The sequence below is a fragment of the Anabrus simplex genome, chromosome 1, assembly GCF_040414725.1.
Source record: "Anabrus simplex isolate iqAnaSimp1 chromosome 1, ASM4041472v1, whole genome shotgun sequence".
NCBI classification, from domain to species: Eukaryota; Metazoa; Arthropoda; class Insecta; order Orthoptera; family Tettigoniidae; genus Anabrus; species Anabrus simplex.
In genome coordinates this window covers 1386107016-1386126481 of record NC_090265.1, presented here as the reverse complement: position 1 = coordinate 1386126481, position 19466 = coordinate 1386107016, and the positions used below count along the sequence as shown (strand labels likewise).

General features: G+C 38.7%; 1 protein-coding gene across 1 annotated transcript in view; it reads left to right on the top strand.

Annotated features, from left to right (window-relative positions):
* Window positions 1-19466, top strand: part of LOC136859346 (peripheral plasma membrane protein CASK) — an 842635-nt gene that overhangs the window by 791137 nt on the left and 32032 nt on the right. Inside the window, exon 8 of the mRNA XM_067138692.2 lies at window positions 2981-3170. Within this exon, the coding sequence (XP_066994793.2) occupies window positions 2981-3170 (190 nt within the window). The remainder of the gene's footprint in view (window positions 1-2980; window positions 3171-19466) is intronic.

Sequence of the window (19466 nt, the reverse complement as noted above, 5' to 3'; positions counted from 1 at the left end):
TTATATTAGTAGGCAATCAGTGTGTAGAACGTAACACTGTAATGGCTTAGTTCATTATTATTTTGGATGACATTACACTGTTGTGTTTTAACACTAGAACCACTGCTGGGTCATTTCTGACCCAGCTCTTAGTTCTTTACTCTCTATACTCTGAAAAAGAAAAAAAAAATGTGTCAAGTGTACACAGCAAATGAATATACCAGTACCTGCACTGGATATTTTTTTGAAATGTAGTACTCATAATGTATTTCAATGTAGGATATTAACCATACAAATAAGGAATATGTGGACAATAGGATTTTTTTTTGCTAGTTGCTTTACGTCGCATCGACACAGATAGGTCTTATGGCGACGATGGGACAAGGAAGGGCTAGGAGTGGGAAGGAAGCAGCCGTGGCCTTGATTAAGGTACAGCCCCAGCATTTGCTTGGTGTGAAAATGGGAAACCACGGAAAACCATTTTCAGGGCTGCCAACAGTGGGGTTCGAACCTACTATCTCCCGAATACTGGATACTGGCCGCACTTAAGCGACTGCAGCTATCGAGCTCGGTGACAATAGGATTGCCTACTTCACTAACCACATTGAGTCCAGTTCTAAGGCGCTGCTCCTATGGCACTGCAAATGTGCAGTATAGCAAGAAAGGCTTCCATCTCCTCAATTTTTTGGAGACCATTCATCTGACATCAGTACACACGATGTACATTACGCTGCATATAGGTTATTTGCAGGAATGGCATTTCACACGATGCACATATTGAGAATACATAATATTCCTTGACTGTACACATGCTACAAATATTTATTTCCCTTTTGGCAGAAGATAGGGAAGAAAGAAATAACAGCTGGGTCACAAATAATCCAGCCGCAGTTCGAGTGTTAAAACCATGAAACATAAACTCTACTCAACAAAAGTCAACAAGAATGAAGATATAACACTTACTGTGTATCAAGGTAAGCAGAGAGTGAATGTGGTGCTTCTGAGCACACTCCACCCAGACGTAGACATTTCTGACAAGAAGAAAACACTCTCGTCAGTGACATAATATAACAAGACAAAGTATGGTGTCAAATACCACAAAAGGGACAAAGGTGGTGGCAGGTTCACTCTTTTCAGGACTTGTTAGATCTGGCTGCAATAAATGCTTGGATCCCTTTAGAGAATAATTAGAGAATATAACAAGATCACAATATCTGTGAAAGCTAGCTGAAAAGTTGGCAAGTGTTTGCATGAACAACAGAAGAGCTGTCCATATATCAAGTGAACAATCCAATGCTGGGTCATTGACAAAGTGCTATCAAGTCAAGGGAAGTTGCAAGAAGAATAGGGCAGTAGGAAAATGTACGGTACCACATGCAACGAAACCGTCTGTGGATCTTGCACTGACATCTGTACTAGGAAGTGCAAGAAATGCAATGATCTCTAGTTGTGTGTTGAACTGTTCATATGTATTTTATTCCTTTCACAGTACGTCGAAAAGTACAATCTATGCAAAAATGTTTACAACTAGAGTTCTATACCAAGTCACTGCTGTAACTCTTATTTTTAACACTTACATAAAATGGTTGCTCTTTATTTGATTTCTTGCATTTATCTTTTTCAAAACCATAGTTCGAATACCATTAAATGTCTTGACAAATGTTGCTAAAATGCCAAAACTACCAAAAATATAATTACACGACTTATAATTCCAGTTATGGTGCCCACAATTGTTTCAGAGACTGTATCCAAAAAATGTTTAAGTTAGGAAAAATTCATAAAAAACAGAAAAAGCAAAAGAATCATACTCATACAATCATGTAAACTGGGTTAAAATCAAGTACCATATGAAGTCTTAATTCTTGTGGCTTGGGGGCTGGGTGTTTGTGGCATCTTCAGCATTAGAATTCAGAATTCATCTTAGGTAGGACTCCATCCTCACAGAGGCGCAGTTCGTCGATACGGCATCAACTCAAAAGACCTGCACCAAGCCTCTCCAGAGGCACATGCCATTATAAGGTGCATTATAATGTTCTAATCAACTCATCTGAACAATTTTTAATCAGAATGTAATTGATTTAAAAGAGATGGCAAGCTGCAACAATTCCAATAAGGTCCAGTAAGAAGTTCAATGTCTGAAAAAAAGCAGAAGAGGGCAGATTTAACAGCAGTGTCTGTTCCTAAATGGACATCCTTCTACTTTGATCCCAATCCAAACAGATATGAGTTTTCAGATTTTGTCTTTGTGTTCATTAATTTTTAAAATATTAAAGTAATATTTGCCATTCTAAGCTTATAGCATAAGTAAATTATTTAGTCAAGTTAATTAGTTGTATAAATTTGTGATGAAACTTGATGTTAGCTTCTCTGTGTCTGTCTGTCTGTCTGTCTGTCTGTCTGTCTGTCTGTCTGTCTGTCTGTCTATCTGTCTGTCTGTCTGTCTGTCTGTCTGTCTGTCTGTCTGTCTGTCTGTCTGTCTGTCTGTCTGTCTTTGTCTGTCTATCTGTCTGGGAATGGTGCTGAAGGGATGTAGAATACAGTAATGTAGGATGGAACTGAAAGATATCCTAGCACTCAGAAAGAGTGTAGCATTCAAGGCGTTGAACAAAAGAAATTGGATAGTAAAATTAAAAAAAATAATCTTCTGGAAGTAGCCAAAAACAGTGCCAAAACCATCTCTGTCTCTGTGGTTTTAATCCAATCTTTTAAGCATAGGAAAGATGCAACAGTAGTTACTCACCAGTCTGTATTTGAAACTCTAGAAACTTTACCTTAAAAATATTTCATGGTGTTTTTATTCCATGCCTACATTTACACTTATGCCTTCCATATTCTGTTTATTTTAATGCTTGTGCTTTTATCAAGGATCAGGTTGCAAATATATCTCATTTTAAGAGAATTTATGTTCAAAGTTGAGCAGACTAATTTACTTAATTGAGGTCTGAGATTGTCTTGTGCTATATCACATTCCTGATGCTTTTGAAATTGTTATGCTTTCCAGGACAGAGACAAGGCTTCAACGAAAATTCATCTCACTGACACTGTAGAAGAAATGAAGAAGTTCAATGCCCGAAGAAAGCTGAAAGGGGCAGTTTTAGCAGCAGTGTCTTCTCCTAAATGGACATCCTTCTACTCAGATCCCAATAGTGATGGGTTTTCGGATTTTGGAGATGATGAGGTTACATCTTCGGGTGAGTGAATCCGGAATGATGGTAGGGAATATTGTAAATTTGACCTCTTCCTTAGGCCTTATGTTAAAGACTTGCCTCTTGGAATCTGAGAGATTTCATGGGTCTCTGATATATCATCCAATATGGTTGGTTAATCTTTGACCTACAAGAACGAAATGAAGATGCTATTAAGTAATAGAAAGGAAAAAAAAGTGATGAACCATGTTGTTTAGAGAAACATAGTAAGACTTGATAGAGTAAATATCATGGCAACCATGAAGAGTGGTAAAGCACTGGCTTTCTGAGCCCAAGATCCCAGTTCGGGTCCGTGGTAAATGAAGGTGTCCATAGATATACCCTACCCAAATTGATTGGCTGCCACATTTCCAAAGCTATGAACTCTACTCACAGGATTTCCTAGCAGTCAAACCCAAGTACCCTCTGTAACCATATGTCATCATGGTCTTCACAAAATGTAATTGCATTTTAAAACAAGCATTCAGTCTTCTTTCATCTTCTACCCTCAACCAAGATCTTCTCCTAAACAGCTTCACAATCACATTCAGGCATCCACCAAAGCTCAAAAAAAATTCTCACTTGCTATGAACTACACGAACCACCACTCACCATCAGGCTCTTTCCCATATGAACAAGATCTGTAGTGACCAAAAATATGGCTTCTGATTGAGATAGCTAAAATAAAATTCAGGAAACTCAAATCATCAAAAATTACCAGTGTTTCGCCCCAGTGCAGCATGGGCTCATCAGTGAGATATCGCAAAAAAAAAAAAAAATTCTCCCCTAGTACGTCGGCACTGCATTGTGCTTATCACATGTATAGCTTGCAGTGTTGTCGCTACCTGCGTGCCAGCCACCAGTGCCTTGGCGAGGTGTGGAAGGGGCGAAACACTGGTAATTTTTGACGATTGAGTTTCCTGAATTTTATTTAAGATCTGTAGTTTACATGTGTCCATCACCACTTTCACCAGTAGCATCACCAAGTACTGTATTACCTTATACAAGGTTGTCATGACTGCACTTCATCCAACATCATCTATCTGCTTCAATTTTTCAATCACAACTGATTTACATTTAGGGAAGTCACCCAGGTGGCAGATTTCCTATCAGGTTTTTTACCTAGTCTTTTCTTAAATAATTTCAAAGAATTTGGAAATACATTAAACATATCCCATGGTAAATTACTCCAATCTCTAACTCTTCTTCCTATAAATGAATATTTGCCCCAATTTGTCTTCTAGAATTCCAACTTTATCTCCTAATTTTAAAAACAATTCAAACTTATTCATCCCTAATGTCATTCCTCGCGTCTCTCCACTGACAGCTCAGAGCAAACTGCATAGTTAGCAGCTTGCCTCCTTTTTTGCAAGTCTTCCCAGCATAAACTGTGCAATGTTTTCGTAACACTAGTCTTTTATCAGAAATCACCCAGAATTTTTTCCAGTTCTTGAATCACGTAATTCTAATGGTGGTCCCAAACACTGGAACCATATTCTAATTGTAGTCTTACCAGAAACTTACATGCCCTCTCCTTTTAACCGTATGAAGGGATCTTTAACCTTTATTTACAATCTCATTTACGTGATTACCCCAACAAAGATCTTATCTTACATTAACCCTTAATTAGTCATGCATGGTTGTTTAGAGAACGTTTTTGGTAGCAAAGGTGTGTGTCAATATTATAATACTGCACCGAGATAGTCACAACTTTCACGTGAGATAGTTACGGGTGCCGAATTTTCTACTGTTATCGTTGCAATTACTGAGTATGATTTTGTTTCTAACATTTTTATGTTTCTTCCCTAACATCTTGATGTTAGTATTAGAACTCACGGTCAGTATGTTTTGTACTCCCTAACCTTCAGATTCTACATCTACAGTCGAAAGCCTCCCTCGGAAATTGAAATTGTAAGTCCAGCTGCTTGCCTGCATTTCTGACAGGCAAAAATCATCGGGTAAAGCCACAAGTGCACCTGGAAGATTCAGTTCTCTACCTACTTGAATATCAAGACAAGTGCTACATGTGTGATCTATCAAAAGTACATTTGCAAAGAGCATATAATGACGTACGGTGAAGTATGTGCTTCTGGCAGATGAGTATGACAGCCAGTGAACAATTAGCTCAATTCTATGAACAGTGTGTCCAACTCATTGGCTGAATGGTCAGCGTACTGACCTTCGGTTCAGAGGGTCCCGGGTTCGATTCCTGGCCGGGTCGGGGATTTTAACCTTCATTGGTTAATTCCAGTGGCCTGGGGGCTGGGTGTTTGTGCTGTCCCCAACATCCCTACAATTCACACACCACACATAACACTATCCTCCACCACAATAACACGCAGTTACCTACAAATGGCAGATGCCGCCCACACTCATCGGAGGGTCTGCCTTACAACGGCTGCACTCGGCTAGAAATAGCCGCACAAAATTATTTTTATTTTATGAACAGTGTATTGTATTCCTTTCATATTTCAAAACTAAGAAGGAATATGATCCAAACCATATTCTATGGCTCATGGGCCTACACCTACCAAGCTACTGCCACTAAGCCAGGAGGCCGGCAGAGTACAGTGTGATATGTGGTCAGCGCGATGAATCCTCTTGTCCATTATTCTTGGCTTTCTAGCCTGGGGGCACCATCTCACCTCAACTGTAATCACATAGACTGAGTGGACCTCGAAGCAGCCTTCACATCCAGATAAAAATCCCTAACCTGGCCAGGAAACAAATCCTGGACCTCCGGTTGAGAGGTACACAAGCTATCTCTACACTGTGTGGCTGGCTGAAGGAATATGATACCTAAATGATCCAACTATAGGAACTGGATATATTGATTAAGGAACATATATGCTAGGTCAAGGAAAAGTATGCCACATGTGCACGTGAACACAGAGTTAAAGTACATTCAGTAATTTCTGTTGATTGTATTTATCATATATGCTTAGTTTTTATGTTTGGTAAAGTCTTTCTTCTTTTAGAACAAAATCTATGTTTCATACCTGGTCCTTAAGACCATGCGCGACTAAAACAGTAAGGATGTTCGTGCATTTCGAATTATTTTGAAAGTATCAATTTAAAATTAGTGAATGGGAGAGTTTACTTCATTGAAATAACATTAACTAGGTACTTACAGTGATGCCCATGAGTAACTTTCACCCCATCAATGCAGTAATTAAAAGTGAGAAGAGTTTTCCTCTTGTGAAACTCACAACCTGAATTTCAACCTGTTTACCATAATACCACTGTTTGCTGTCCATTTCACAACAAAGTCGAGATCTTTTTGCAGTTACCTACAATTATTTATTAGATTATGCTGTACATCATCATCTACAAAAGTCCTTTCTCCGATTCCATTTCTTTACTCGTATTTATATAAGAAAACATAATGGTCCAATAATACTGCCTTGAGAAATTCCCCTCTTAATTATTACAGGATCATTTAATACTTCACCTACTTTAATTCTCTGAGTTCTATTTCTTAGGAATATACCCACCCACTGTCACTCTTTTGTCTTCTCCAATTCCACTCTTTTTTGTCAGTAGCCTCTCATGATATACCCTGTCAAAAGCCTTAGATAGACTTATCACCTCCTGAATGTAAAATATCTGCTATATCTTGCTGCAAACTTACAAGTTGAGCTTTAGTGGAATTGTCTTCTATCAAACCAGTTACTAATTTTGCAAACAAGTCTAAATATACCGTAATCAGAAAGAATGCTTTCCCAAATCTTACATGCAACACATGTCGAGCTGATTGGCCTGTAATTATCGGCTTTATGTTCATTCCTTTATACATAGGGGCTACTAGAACAACTCCCCAGTCATTCAGTAGTAGCTCTTACTTGAAAAAAGTAATCAAATAAGTACTTCAGGTATGATACTACAGTATATCCCAACCCGTTGTCTTTAGTGTAACTGCAGAAATCTTATCAATCCTATCTGTTTTTCTAGTTTTCAACTTTTTTCAATACTTCAATAGTATTAATCACCTCCTCTACCTGGATATTATCCTTGTAACCAGCAGTCTTTACATTCTGCTGACTGAATACTTCTGCCTTCTGTAAATCCTCATGTATACACTTATCACTTCTTTAATGTTTATTGGAATGTCCTTCTTGGAACCTGTTTCTGCCTTAAAGTACCTATATATGCTCTTCCATTTTCCCCTAAAATTCTTTTAATTGCCATTTGTGCTTGTTATCATCTTATCCTTAGATGCCTTCTTTGCTAGATTCAGTTTCTTTATTTCTTAGTGAGTTCCTTCAATTTCTCCTTACTTCCAAAGTCATTTCTAACTATTATTTGTTTCCAGCCTGAACCTCCTTCTTAGTCTCCTTACTTCTCTGTTATAATATACCTTATCTTCCATTCCTTATCACTTATGGTAGGTATTTATTTATTTGGCATATGCTGAATAATGACAACCTATAAACTATTTACACAACCAGTGAAAGATAACTACAAATAAATACAAATACTATTAGAGGTACATACCTGTTTTCATATTCCTGAACAATTGCTTTAAACCCATCACAAAAACTATTTACATTTTTATTTACCATTTTCCACCAATCATAATTATTTTTTATGAACTCTCTCATGTCTATCATATCAATCAAATGGTACTGCCAATTAGTCCTACTTTTACAGCCTTCCTTTTTATTACATTTATTCCTAACTATGACAAAAACAGCTTTGTGATTACTTACACCATCTATCACTTTAGTTTCTCTATACAGCTCATCTGGTTTTATTAACACCTCCTCCAGAATAGTCTTCTCTCTAGTTCGTTCCATCACTTTTGGATTCAGCTGTCCTCAGATGAAATTTTTTTACCATTTGTTGGTCATGCTTCCATATTGACATTTGGTAAATTGAGATCAGCCGCTACAGTCACTTTCCTTTCTGTGTTATTTCATACATAATGGATCTACAAATCAATGTGGACTCCGTCCAACATTCTACATTGCTTTTACTACAACTATAGTAACCAAAGAAATATGTAGCCATCACAGTGCCTGTGTAAATTTCAATACTTTGCCATTGTTAGCTCCAACGTCAAACTGGACAGTATCCTTATACCCAACTCTTTTAACATACTGCTGACTGAATACTTCTGCCTTCTATAACTTGTCCCATGTACACTTGCCTTGTCCATTAACAATCCCTGGAATATCCTTCCTGGAATCTGTTTCTGCCTTAAAGTACCTATATTTAACCTTCCATTTTTCCCTAAAATTAATTTTCCTGCCATTTATCTTTGCTATCATGTTATTCTTTGCTGACTTTTCATTTTTTTTGCTAAATAAATTTCCTAGGAAATTCTTTCAATCTCTCCTTACTTTTAAACAATTCATAACTCTATTTCTTTCCAACCTGCACCTCTTCCTTAATCTCCTTTTATCTCTCTTATAACATACCTTCAGTGGTACATACCTGTTTTTACACTCCTGAACTATTGCTTTAAACCTATCTCATTTCCATATTCTTGTTTAAAATTTTCTACTGATCATAAACTTCCCATTCCTCTTTTATCAGCCATATGGTATTGCTTAATAGTCCTTTTACAACCTTCCTTTCTAGCACATTTATTTTTAACTACAACAAATGCTGCTTCACGATTGCTGATACCAACTATCACTTCAGTTACTCTATAGAGAATATTAATATGGCAACGGCATTATATTCTAAGCCATTGTAAGCAAAAGCACAAACAAGTATAAATTGAAAGTTCACTTGAAGAAATCCTCTTTTCCTAATAGCCTATCTATTGAAGCACAGGCCAAGAATGGGATAACCAGGGCTGCTGAATTGGTTTGAAGCAAAACAAGCACTGTGATTGACAGGGTAGATGGGGTTGACAGGGCCTCAATCCACCAATGCTAACCACTACACCAGAAGGTCATCAGTTAGTATTTAAACCAGTGTCAATTTCATTTCATGATCGTGAATAGATTTGTGTTTTAGAAAATATTTCTTGTGAGACCCTCTTAATCCCTAAACAGATTTTCGAAACACTGCCCTTAATAGGCTGCATAAGAGGGGCTACCCAGGACAACCCCTAACTCGTAGCATCTCCCATTTGTCCTCCCCTGTGATGGTCCTACAATACAGTATTTCTTGTTTCTAAGGAGTGACAGCTTATTTTAGCTGCTGGTTTCTTACTAAAACAACCACGGATCACAGTGAATGCAAGATTAATTTTGGTACACGTTTAACGTCATACTAAAAACTGCAGCTTTTGTTGATGATGGGCAAGGGGAGGACCAGTAGTGGGAAAGTAGTGACTGTGACCTCAATTAAGGGTACATAGTGTGAAAATGGGAAATCGTGGAAAACCAATTTTAGCAGTGCCAGCTGTAAGGCTTGAACCCACCTTCTCCCAAAAGGAGGAGCATGTGATATTTTTGAAAAGGACAATCATATTGGTTCAGATTCCACATAAAACTATTCATACCGTGACTTATAATCACAACATTTAGAATCACTTAAAACTCCAAGCTCACTTGCTTTTATTATTTGTCTCTATTATGATTTTTATTTCTTATTCTATAATGCTTGAGACACTAAATGGCTTATATGGCTCAACATCTGGTACAGAATGTTGATTAAAATTGAAATATGTCTGTTTTCTGCAAATGAAAATGTTTTAAAGGTAGTGTACTATCAAAAATTGTTTAAACATTTTGAAAGAATCCAAAACATTTTTGTAGGTTTTCACATTCAGAGGAAATTATTATTACCCTTTGAGTATATTATTATTGTTTTATATGTTTCACTTTTAAGACTCATTAACAGTAACAATTTCTTTTAATAGTACTAAAGAAGATCAAAATGGGTCTGCTATGTATCACCAAGGAAGATGTTAATTAATTTAATTCTCAGGTGTGATTCAATTTTCAAATTTCACAATTTATTTTCATAACACTTTGGTGGCTCCTTCATTTCTAAAATGGTTAGACATTGGCCTTTAACGCTGGCCTTGGGTTCAAACCTGGTGACTGTATGTAAAATTTGTATTGGATAATGGTAGGTTGGACAGGCTTTCACCAGAATCTAGTTTCTCCATGTCCCTTTCATTCTAGTGATGCTCCATTTATTCATTAATCATCCCCACAGAGGTGTGTGATAAGCCTCCCCAGCCGGTACGTTCCTCTTCCTTGATGTTAGTTGAGACTTTCTCACCCATCCCAGTACTTCACAAGATTAGTGGTAGAATGTCTGTCACTGGATCATGGGTTCGAAACCAGCAGAAATAGTCAATTTCTCTTCTTCGTCCTGTCATTCTTCCAGTCTTATGTGGGGTCTGCCTTCATGCATTTTGCCTTCCATTTTATCCGGTCTTCAGCATCCATACGATGAACACTTGTAGCTCCCATGTTCTCCCTCAGACATTCCATCCATTGCTTTTCAGATCTACCTTGAGGCCGTTGTCCATTTGGGCTGAGTGTAACTGTTCGCTTTGCAATAGATTCTGCGTCAGCTCTGGCCACGTCGGTCTTTCCTCTCTTATTTTTTTTGTCAATCGGGGCAATTCTGAGTGTGTTCCTGAACTCATAGTTCTTGGTGGGTCTAGTCGCATGATTCCCACCATCCATCTAAATACATGCTTCTCCATTACGTGCAGAAGCTGCTTGCGTCTCTTTGTCGCCGGCCAACATTCCACCCCAACAGTATCACTGGGTGGATGACTTTGCGGTAGATCATCAATTTGGGATACAGCAGAATCCTACCGTCACAAAGGATGCCAGCCATGACCTGACGCCACTTCAACCAGGATGTGTTAACTCATGTTCGAGTAATTACAAGTGTGTCACTATCAGCTATCACATGGGAGCCAAGGTAATGGAATGCAGATGTCTTGGGTAGTGGATGTCATCGATCAATATTTTCCCATTTGTCTGGGTGCCACAATCCAAATGTTTCCAACCTTGTTTTCCACTGGTTAACCAATTCATTAAGCCTTTTTCGTGAGTTGTTAGCCAGCATAATGTCATCTGCATAGAGAAGGGTCAATGGATGGGGTGTTTGCAGGTCAGCGATTACTGTGTCCATGCCACAGGATGAACAGGAGTGGTGACAGGGTGGATCCTTAATGAACTCTCACTTGAATGTCAAATGGTGCTGTCAGGTGTGATTAGTTTCATTTTTCCATATTGATGGTTTTCAACTCGCAATTACAGAGTTTTTCTAACATTCCCACCTAGTCAACACTATTTATATTATAAAATTAATTTATTAACATCTAAATTACAGTACTAGTTTTGATCCATGGATCATCCTCAGTTGTTTACATTAACAATTAAAATAGTACAGTACATACAATTATTAAAAACCACTTCTTGAGTTTGTCAAATTATGTCTTAAAATCTAATAACCATCCATGTTTGTGTTGAATTAAAACACTCTTCTTGAATTTTATAAATTCGCTGTCTTAAAATCTAGTGAACTATTAGTTTAATTTTTTACACTGTCAGTTGAAGGTGTATAATTACTGTCATAAAAAAACATTTTCTTTGAGTTGTTGTTAAATAATACAGTCTTAAAATCTAATAAAACATCTGTTTCATTTCACTGATATCTCAATCTGTTGAATGGGGAACCATGAGTTCATCGGAACTATGTAATTGTGTTGCCTCAAAACACTCTTCTTGGATTTTTTAATTTACTATCCTAAAATCTAGTAGCCAACTGTTTAAATTATTCTTGTTGTGCTACATTAAAATTTCAAGAAATGGAGCTTCATGGAATTAGTTACACTAGTACAAATGTGTCTTATATTTGGGCTGCGCAAACTTAGTGTTGGAAAGTGGTTTATCAGCTGGTTGTTGTACTCTTGATTGTAAGGATTTGAGAGAACATCTTCAAATAGGTGGTCAATTGCATAATGAATATAGCCTTACTTGTGTGAAGCACCTTCTTGTAGAGTAAATTTGTTGTGTGATGTTCCCTCGTGTCCTCATGGGCCAATTCCCGGTGGCCTTATTGCTGATGGATTGATTTAAAATTCCGAGAAGAGTGTTTTGAGGCAACACAAGTACATAGTTCTGACAAACACATGGCTCCCCATTCAACAGGTACAGATGTCAGTGAAATGAAACAGACGTTTATTAGATTTTAAGACTGCATTATTTAACAAAAACTCATAGAAAATGATTTTTAATGACTGTGATTATACTCCTTCAATGGACAGTGTAACAAATTAAACTAATAGTTCACTAGATTTTAAGACAGCGAATTTATAAAATTCAAGAAGAGTGTTTTAATTTGATAGAAACCTGGACAGTTATTAGACTTTAAGATGTAATTTGACAATGATTGTGTGTACTATTTTAATTGTTAATGTAACTAACTGAGGATGATCCATGGTGGATAAAAACTAGTATTGTAATTTAGATGTTAATAAATTCATTTTATAACATAAATAGTACTGATTAGGTGGGAACATCAGAAAAACTCTATAATTGTGAGTTGAAATGGTGCTGTAATGCAAACTGTGCAGTGGACAGAGCTTGTAGAGTTTTGATGGAGGAGCTGAACTCAATGGACATATTTCTCTGGAACACCATGGTTATGGAGTGAATACCAGATGATTTCATCAGGGACCTGGTCAAATGCCTTTTCTAAATCTAGAGAGACCATATTGATTGTACCTCTCAGCCAGCAATCAGGCAACATGGATAGCATCTATTGTTCTGCAGCCTTTAATGAAGCCACATTGGTTTGATGAGACAGTAATGATGCTTCTTGGCATGCATCAATCACCCATTCAAAGATTTTCATGGTGAGTTGGAGGAGGAGAATTGGCAGTAAGTGGTGCAGATAATAATAGCACCCTTGCCTTTCCAGATTGGCATGGTGATAATGGTCTTTAATAAATTTGTTGCAGAATTTTGCTATAAATCGTGCCACTAAGGATATTGGTCATGCCATCCACTTCAAGGACAAACACTGCTAGCTCCTTCAATACCCATCAGATATACTTAGATGCTGGCATGAACACTTTATTGTCATTTGTAATTAGGATTTCCCACATCCAACTATCTTCATCCCATCAGGCCTGTCAAGGTTGCAGCTGCACTCTGCAATGGATTGACTGTGGAGATAGTTGGATGTAGGAAATCCTAATTAAAAATGATATTAAAGTATTGATGCCAGCATCTAAGTATATCTGCTGGGTATTGAAGGAGCTGTGCATGTTTGTCATTGATTTGGGTGCTATCACCAATAACCTTAGTGTCATGATGATGAGATCTGGTGATTCTATAGATAACATAGGTCCTCTGGGTTGATATAATCATTCAGTGGTCACAAAAGTCCTTGGGAGTTGCTGCTGTTCGTTCGGTGACAGATTTGAGTGCCCTATAACAGACCAGACAGGTGTCAGTGCATGTAGGTGATCTTCTTGGACTTTACTTCACTGTGCATTGGATCTTGTAATTCTACCCCCAGACTTGTTTGGCCATGAAAAACTTTCCTGGTTTCGTCACTCCTAGTATTCCTTTTGCTCTTGATTGAATTCATGCACAGATCTCGGCCCATAACTATAAATTTCCTTCATAAGGCAGTCAGTTTTCAGGACAGATGGTGTCCATTAGCACTGTTGCTTTGTCATAAATCTTCCACCACTTGATGCATTTTGTGGTCATACAATACACACTAAGTTGCCAAAATTCACGAGAAGGGGTGTCCCATTAGAAAATTTGCAGTGTATGACCCCTGAGCATTGTGGATATCTGCGGCGTAGTTGAGCAGTCTGTCACAGACAGCAGTGTTGTGAAGATGGCAACACGTCGCACGTTAACCGACTTTGAACACTGGATGATCATCGGTGCATGGCGCATGGGTCTTAGCATTGCAGAGATTACATGCTAATTCGGATTTCTGAGGTTAACAGTGTCAAGGGTGGATCTTCAATATCACAGAGAGAATGTTACCACCCGCATAAACTGCCGCATGGGAAGACCACAAATGTTTAGCGAACGGACATCACGTCGCCTCTGCAGGACCATACTGGGCACTTGACTGGTTACTGTGAGTCAGATCACCGCCCAGTTGAATGTTGGGAGTCAGGAACCCATTTCTACCCGGACTGTAAGGAGGTGACTGTACTGCATAGGCTTCACCAGCTGATGACCAATTCATATCCCTTTCCTGACACCCCGACACAGAGCTCAACGACAAGCCCATGAACATTGGCAATGGACCATGAAACAGTGGTTGTGTGTGGTATGGTCTAATGAATCCCAGTTCAAGTTGTATCGAGCTGATGGGCACGTAAGAGTGTGGCGTATGCCCCATGAAACTAGGGATCCTGCGTGTTAACAAGGTTGTGTCCAAGCAGGAGGGGTGGCTCAGTTCTGGTCTGGGCGGCGTTCTCATTGTCACAATTGGGCCCCATTTTCCAGCCGCAGGGAGCGCTGACAGGTGCATGTTATGTGGACATTCTTTCAGATCATCTGCATCCCTGTCTGGCCCTAGAGTACCCTGATGGAGATGTCATGTTTAAACTGGACAATGCACCCTGTTAGGTATGCAGGTGGTTAGAGGAGCACTTCAGTGAAGTTACAACCATGGATTGGCCCTCCAGATCCTCCGATCTTAAACCAACCGAGCATTTATGACGTCCTATTGATGCTGGTTTACGCTTCATGAACATCGCACCAACTATACAAGACCAATTGTGGATAGCAGTGCAAGATGTGTGGGTCGAGATCCCTCCAGAACGATTCCAACACCATGTAGTAGAGTCGATGCCTCGCTGTATTGCTGCCGTTTTGAGGGCTTGTGGAGGAGCAACTCATTATTAACATCACATTCATTGTCTTCTCATGACTTTTGGCCATTCAGTGTAAGAGTCTTATTATCCGTATTGATGATTCCTTAATTCACTATTTAAATTTGAAGGAGGGGATGTTCCACCTGATAAGTATGCAAAAATAAAAATTCAAATCTTATACACTAGTGTACTAGTACTGGTTGTGATCCTGAGATGCATAAATAATCCTTAAAAACTATAATAGAACTCTTCAAGGTAATTTAAAAGTATAAAATATCATAGTTTCTTGCTGTCCATAAAATGGTCAGAAGGTTTAATCTTGATATGCACTAAAAATTATAAAATGTCCTTCACAAATTATATAAGCATGTGTGCTTAAACTGTATGCAAGAAATATAATGGTTTTGCAGTATGCAGAGCTTAGATTTAGCAGATATGCAGTAGTTCATTACATTATGTTATGATGGTTGATCTGATGGAAAATCCTTTAGATGATATGAAGACTGATGGTTAACCCACCAGTGGTCGCTGTATGAGCAAAATGCTCATGGTCATTGAAAATTATCTGCTATTTTATATAGCATGTAGTTTCAAACTTGAGCCTTGATGTACCTTTGCACAGTGGTTTTAAGAGAAGGGCGGATGCATTGAAATGCACAGACATTTCAGCAGTGTATCTTCTTGCCCTTGTGAGTCCACATGTAACGTGCTAGGAGGGATATCTGTGACCTTGAGAGGGGACAGGGAGAGAGGAATTATCAGCAACCGTCAACAGTGAGCATTTTGCTCCACGCGTGACCAGTCACGTTGGCACTAATTTCTGTGTGTGTTATGGTTTTGCTATTGTTGTATGTTGTTTCATAGTTGAAACAGTTCTTTGCAACTTATTGTATTAATGTTGTGTAATTAGTGCATGATGAAGGCTTCAAGTCGTGACATTTTAGCTTGGTTTGATGAAATTCCTAGTGATCAACTCAAGGGCGAAAACAGTGGCTCGGACTGTGAAAGTGAACACAGTGAATATAATATGGATACTGAACAGTCTGAGACAGAAGAATGTGCTGAAGGAACCGTACCTGGAGAGCAATGTGTAGCTGGTGAAAACCTATGCTGAAGTTAAATGAGAATTTTGTGTTCAGTGACAATGTTTATATAGGGAAAGATAAGGTGACAAAGTGGGGCATACACCCACCAAGAAGATATCCATGCTCATGTACTTATGCTGCAAATATAGTGACTCATCCTCCTTGTGTAAAGTGCATTGTGAAAGATGCACAAACTATTTTAGAAAGTTGGGAATTGTTTTTTACAGATACAGTTATAAATGAGCACGTTACATGCATAAATAAATGTATGAAGGAAATGAGGGCCAGTTATTCATGTCCACGTGATTGTACGGATACACCTGTAGAAGAAATCTGTGGTCTTCTAGGATTGCTCTATATGTCAGGATTGAAAAAGGATCAGCATTTAAATGTACAAGGGATGATGGAACAGCCCCAGATTTTTTCTGTGCAGCAATGACAATGAGGCAATTCTATTTACTCCTTAGAGCTCTTAGGTTTGATGTTTTAGATACACGTGAACACAGAAAAATGACTGACAATTTGGCACTTATAAGTATTTTGGAGAGTTTGTGGCTAAATGCAAAAGCCATTACCAGATAGGGGAATACACAACAATCAACGAAATGCTGGAACCTTTTCAAGGTCTTTGCAATTTTAGGCCAAGAAACCTGCCAAGTATGGCATAAAAATTTATGCATTAGTAGATTCCAGAGTGTTTTATACTTCTAACATGGAGATCTACGCAGGTAAACAACTCGAAGGACCTTGACAACAAATCAAGCAGCGTGGTGAAATGACTCGTAACACCAATTGTCAACACTGGTCGCATTGTGACAATGGATAATTATTTTACATATGTTGAGCTGGCAGAAGATCTTCTGAAGAAGCAGAGACTAACTATAGTAGGAACTCTAAGAAAAAATAAGCCTCAGATCCTGCCTGGGTTGTTACATATGAAGAAGAGACCCCCATCCAGCAGTATGTTTGCGTATAGTGAAAAATGCCTTCTGACATCTTACATGCCAAAACCAAGTAGAATCGTCCTAATCCTTTCAACTATGCACAACACTGACACTATCGACGAAGAATCAGGCGATGCCAACAAACCTGAAGTTGTAACATTTTATAACTTGACAAAAGGGGGTGTTGATGTAGTAGATGAGATGAAGGCTACATATTCAGTGTCACGAATCAGTAACAGATGGCCACTAACAGTATTTTTCACACTAATGAATGTATTATCCATAAACAGCTACATCATTTTCAAACTGAATACAAGAACTCTGCTGGATCATTGTGCCTATCTGAAGAACTTAGCAATGGAACTTGTGAAACCCCATCTAGTTACAAGGGCTTCTATTCTTAATCTGTCACTAACACTTGTTCGGTAGGTCAAGTGCGTTGCTGGCATGACTGAGGAGGAAAGCATGCCACTTCCTGTGGAAGGAATGTGCAGTTTGTGCCCAAGAAGAAAAAATTGGCAGACAAAGAAAACTTGTTCCAAATACCGGCTGCCAATCTGCAATGAATTTACAAGTTTCACGTGTGTACGATGCGCAGGACCGGCAGAGGAAAATGATAACGAAAATTGTAAGTGAAGCAATACTAAGTGATGACTCTAGTTGACCTATCACTCACTGACAGGTTTAAGTTAACAAGTAAATAACGAGACCGTGAGCATTTTGCTCAACGCGCGACCACTCGCGTTGCTTTCATCCTGGTGACCACTGGCGGGTTAAAAATGAGAGATTGTTGTAGATTAAGGAATAGTCAAAATGTGCTATAGCTATTTCATATCTGGATTAAGTAAGTGGGAGAATGTCTGGAGAGAAAGAGAAATAAAGTTAAAGAATGGCGTTTCATATGGAAATCTGATTAGAAAGGATCAGTGTTTAAACTTACTCCCTCGGTTTTGTGTAATCTTGCTCCCAGCAGCTGTGTCTGTGCTGCACTGAGTGTTATCTACTGCTCAAGATGAGCCGTTGCATTCTGTGGTGGTAAAAGTTTGACAGGTGGGCGAAAGTGAACCTGAAATTCAAGAACGAGTATTCTACGCTGAGGAGTGATGTTGTCGGCTGATATCATTTTACAGACCATTACTAGCGATAAATCCTTCCTCTTCACCATCCAATAATAGATTTGTGACTTGTGCTGACCACCACTGCATGTGATAATGTGGAACAGGAATTTCTTTAAGAACATATTTACTCATGCCAAGTTGCATTTCAAGGTGCGTTCACCAGCTTTGTTAAACACGCCAAACCCAAATACACCATGTACTCCCTTGAGTAGCCAATATGGCCGTTGAGGTCTCCACTGGTTACCAAATGTTTGCGATCTGGCTGAGTAAAATGGAATATCAAAATTGACATGCAGGCAGGTTAGATTTCATCACCTCATTATGCCGACACCTGGTGCCTAATGTTCTTTTACAGTAGAACCTCACTAGTCTGAACTAATTGGGACCGAGACCAGTTTGGATTGGTGAACATTCAGATTACTGGGTTAATTCACTATTGAAATTTAACAAGCCTGAATAGGGCAGAAAATCATAAATTAATTCCAGTACAGTATTACATTATATTATGCAGTACTGTATACCGCCTTTGGATGTGGCAAGCCCATCATAGCAATAGCCTATATGGGTAAGGCAATTATGGTGCCTTGGAAAACGTTAGGGCGCCCCCTGCTAAAAGCGACGTGCAGCTCTTTGGGTGCTGGGGATACTGTGAGAAGTGGGCAACCAGCACCAAACTACATTAAGATTGCGAAAGTAAATGTCCTGACACTGATGGGAAAGTCAGAGGAACTGGTTGACTTCATGAAAGAAAAAGATATAGCCACACTTGGACTGTGTGACACCAAGAAGAGGGGTACAGGAGAGATTCCTCTGAAATAAGGATACAGGTTGTATCGCAGCGGAGGACTTGAAGCAAAAAATGGAGTAGCCATCATACTTAGAAAAGAAATCCAATTAAATGTGGAATCTACAAAATGCATCAGTGATAGGATGGTGGTGAGACTCCAGTTCGAAAATGGCATAAAAGATCTATTTCAATTGTATGCCCCACAAACGGGTTGCATAGATGAACATTTAGAGGACTTTTTAGAGGAAGTGGAGAGACAGATAGAAGATAAGGAAATGCTATTGATGGGAGATCTAAATGCACAAGTTGGAATGGAAAGACAAGGAAAGGAACATGTTGTAGGGCCCTTTGGATATGGAAATGTAAATCCTGAAGGCGAGCTGTTGGTAGATTTTTGCATAAGGAACCAAATAATTGGAAACACCTGGTTTAGGAAGAAGAACAGTCAGAAGATTACAAGGTATTGTTGGGGAGATAGATGAAGAAAGACCATGATTAATTATATAATCATCGAGAAAGAACACTGGAAGAACCTTTTAGATGTTACAGCCATGCCTGAAGAAGTCTTTGGTGGAGATTATAGAGTTGT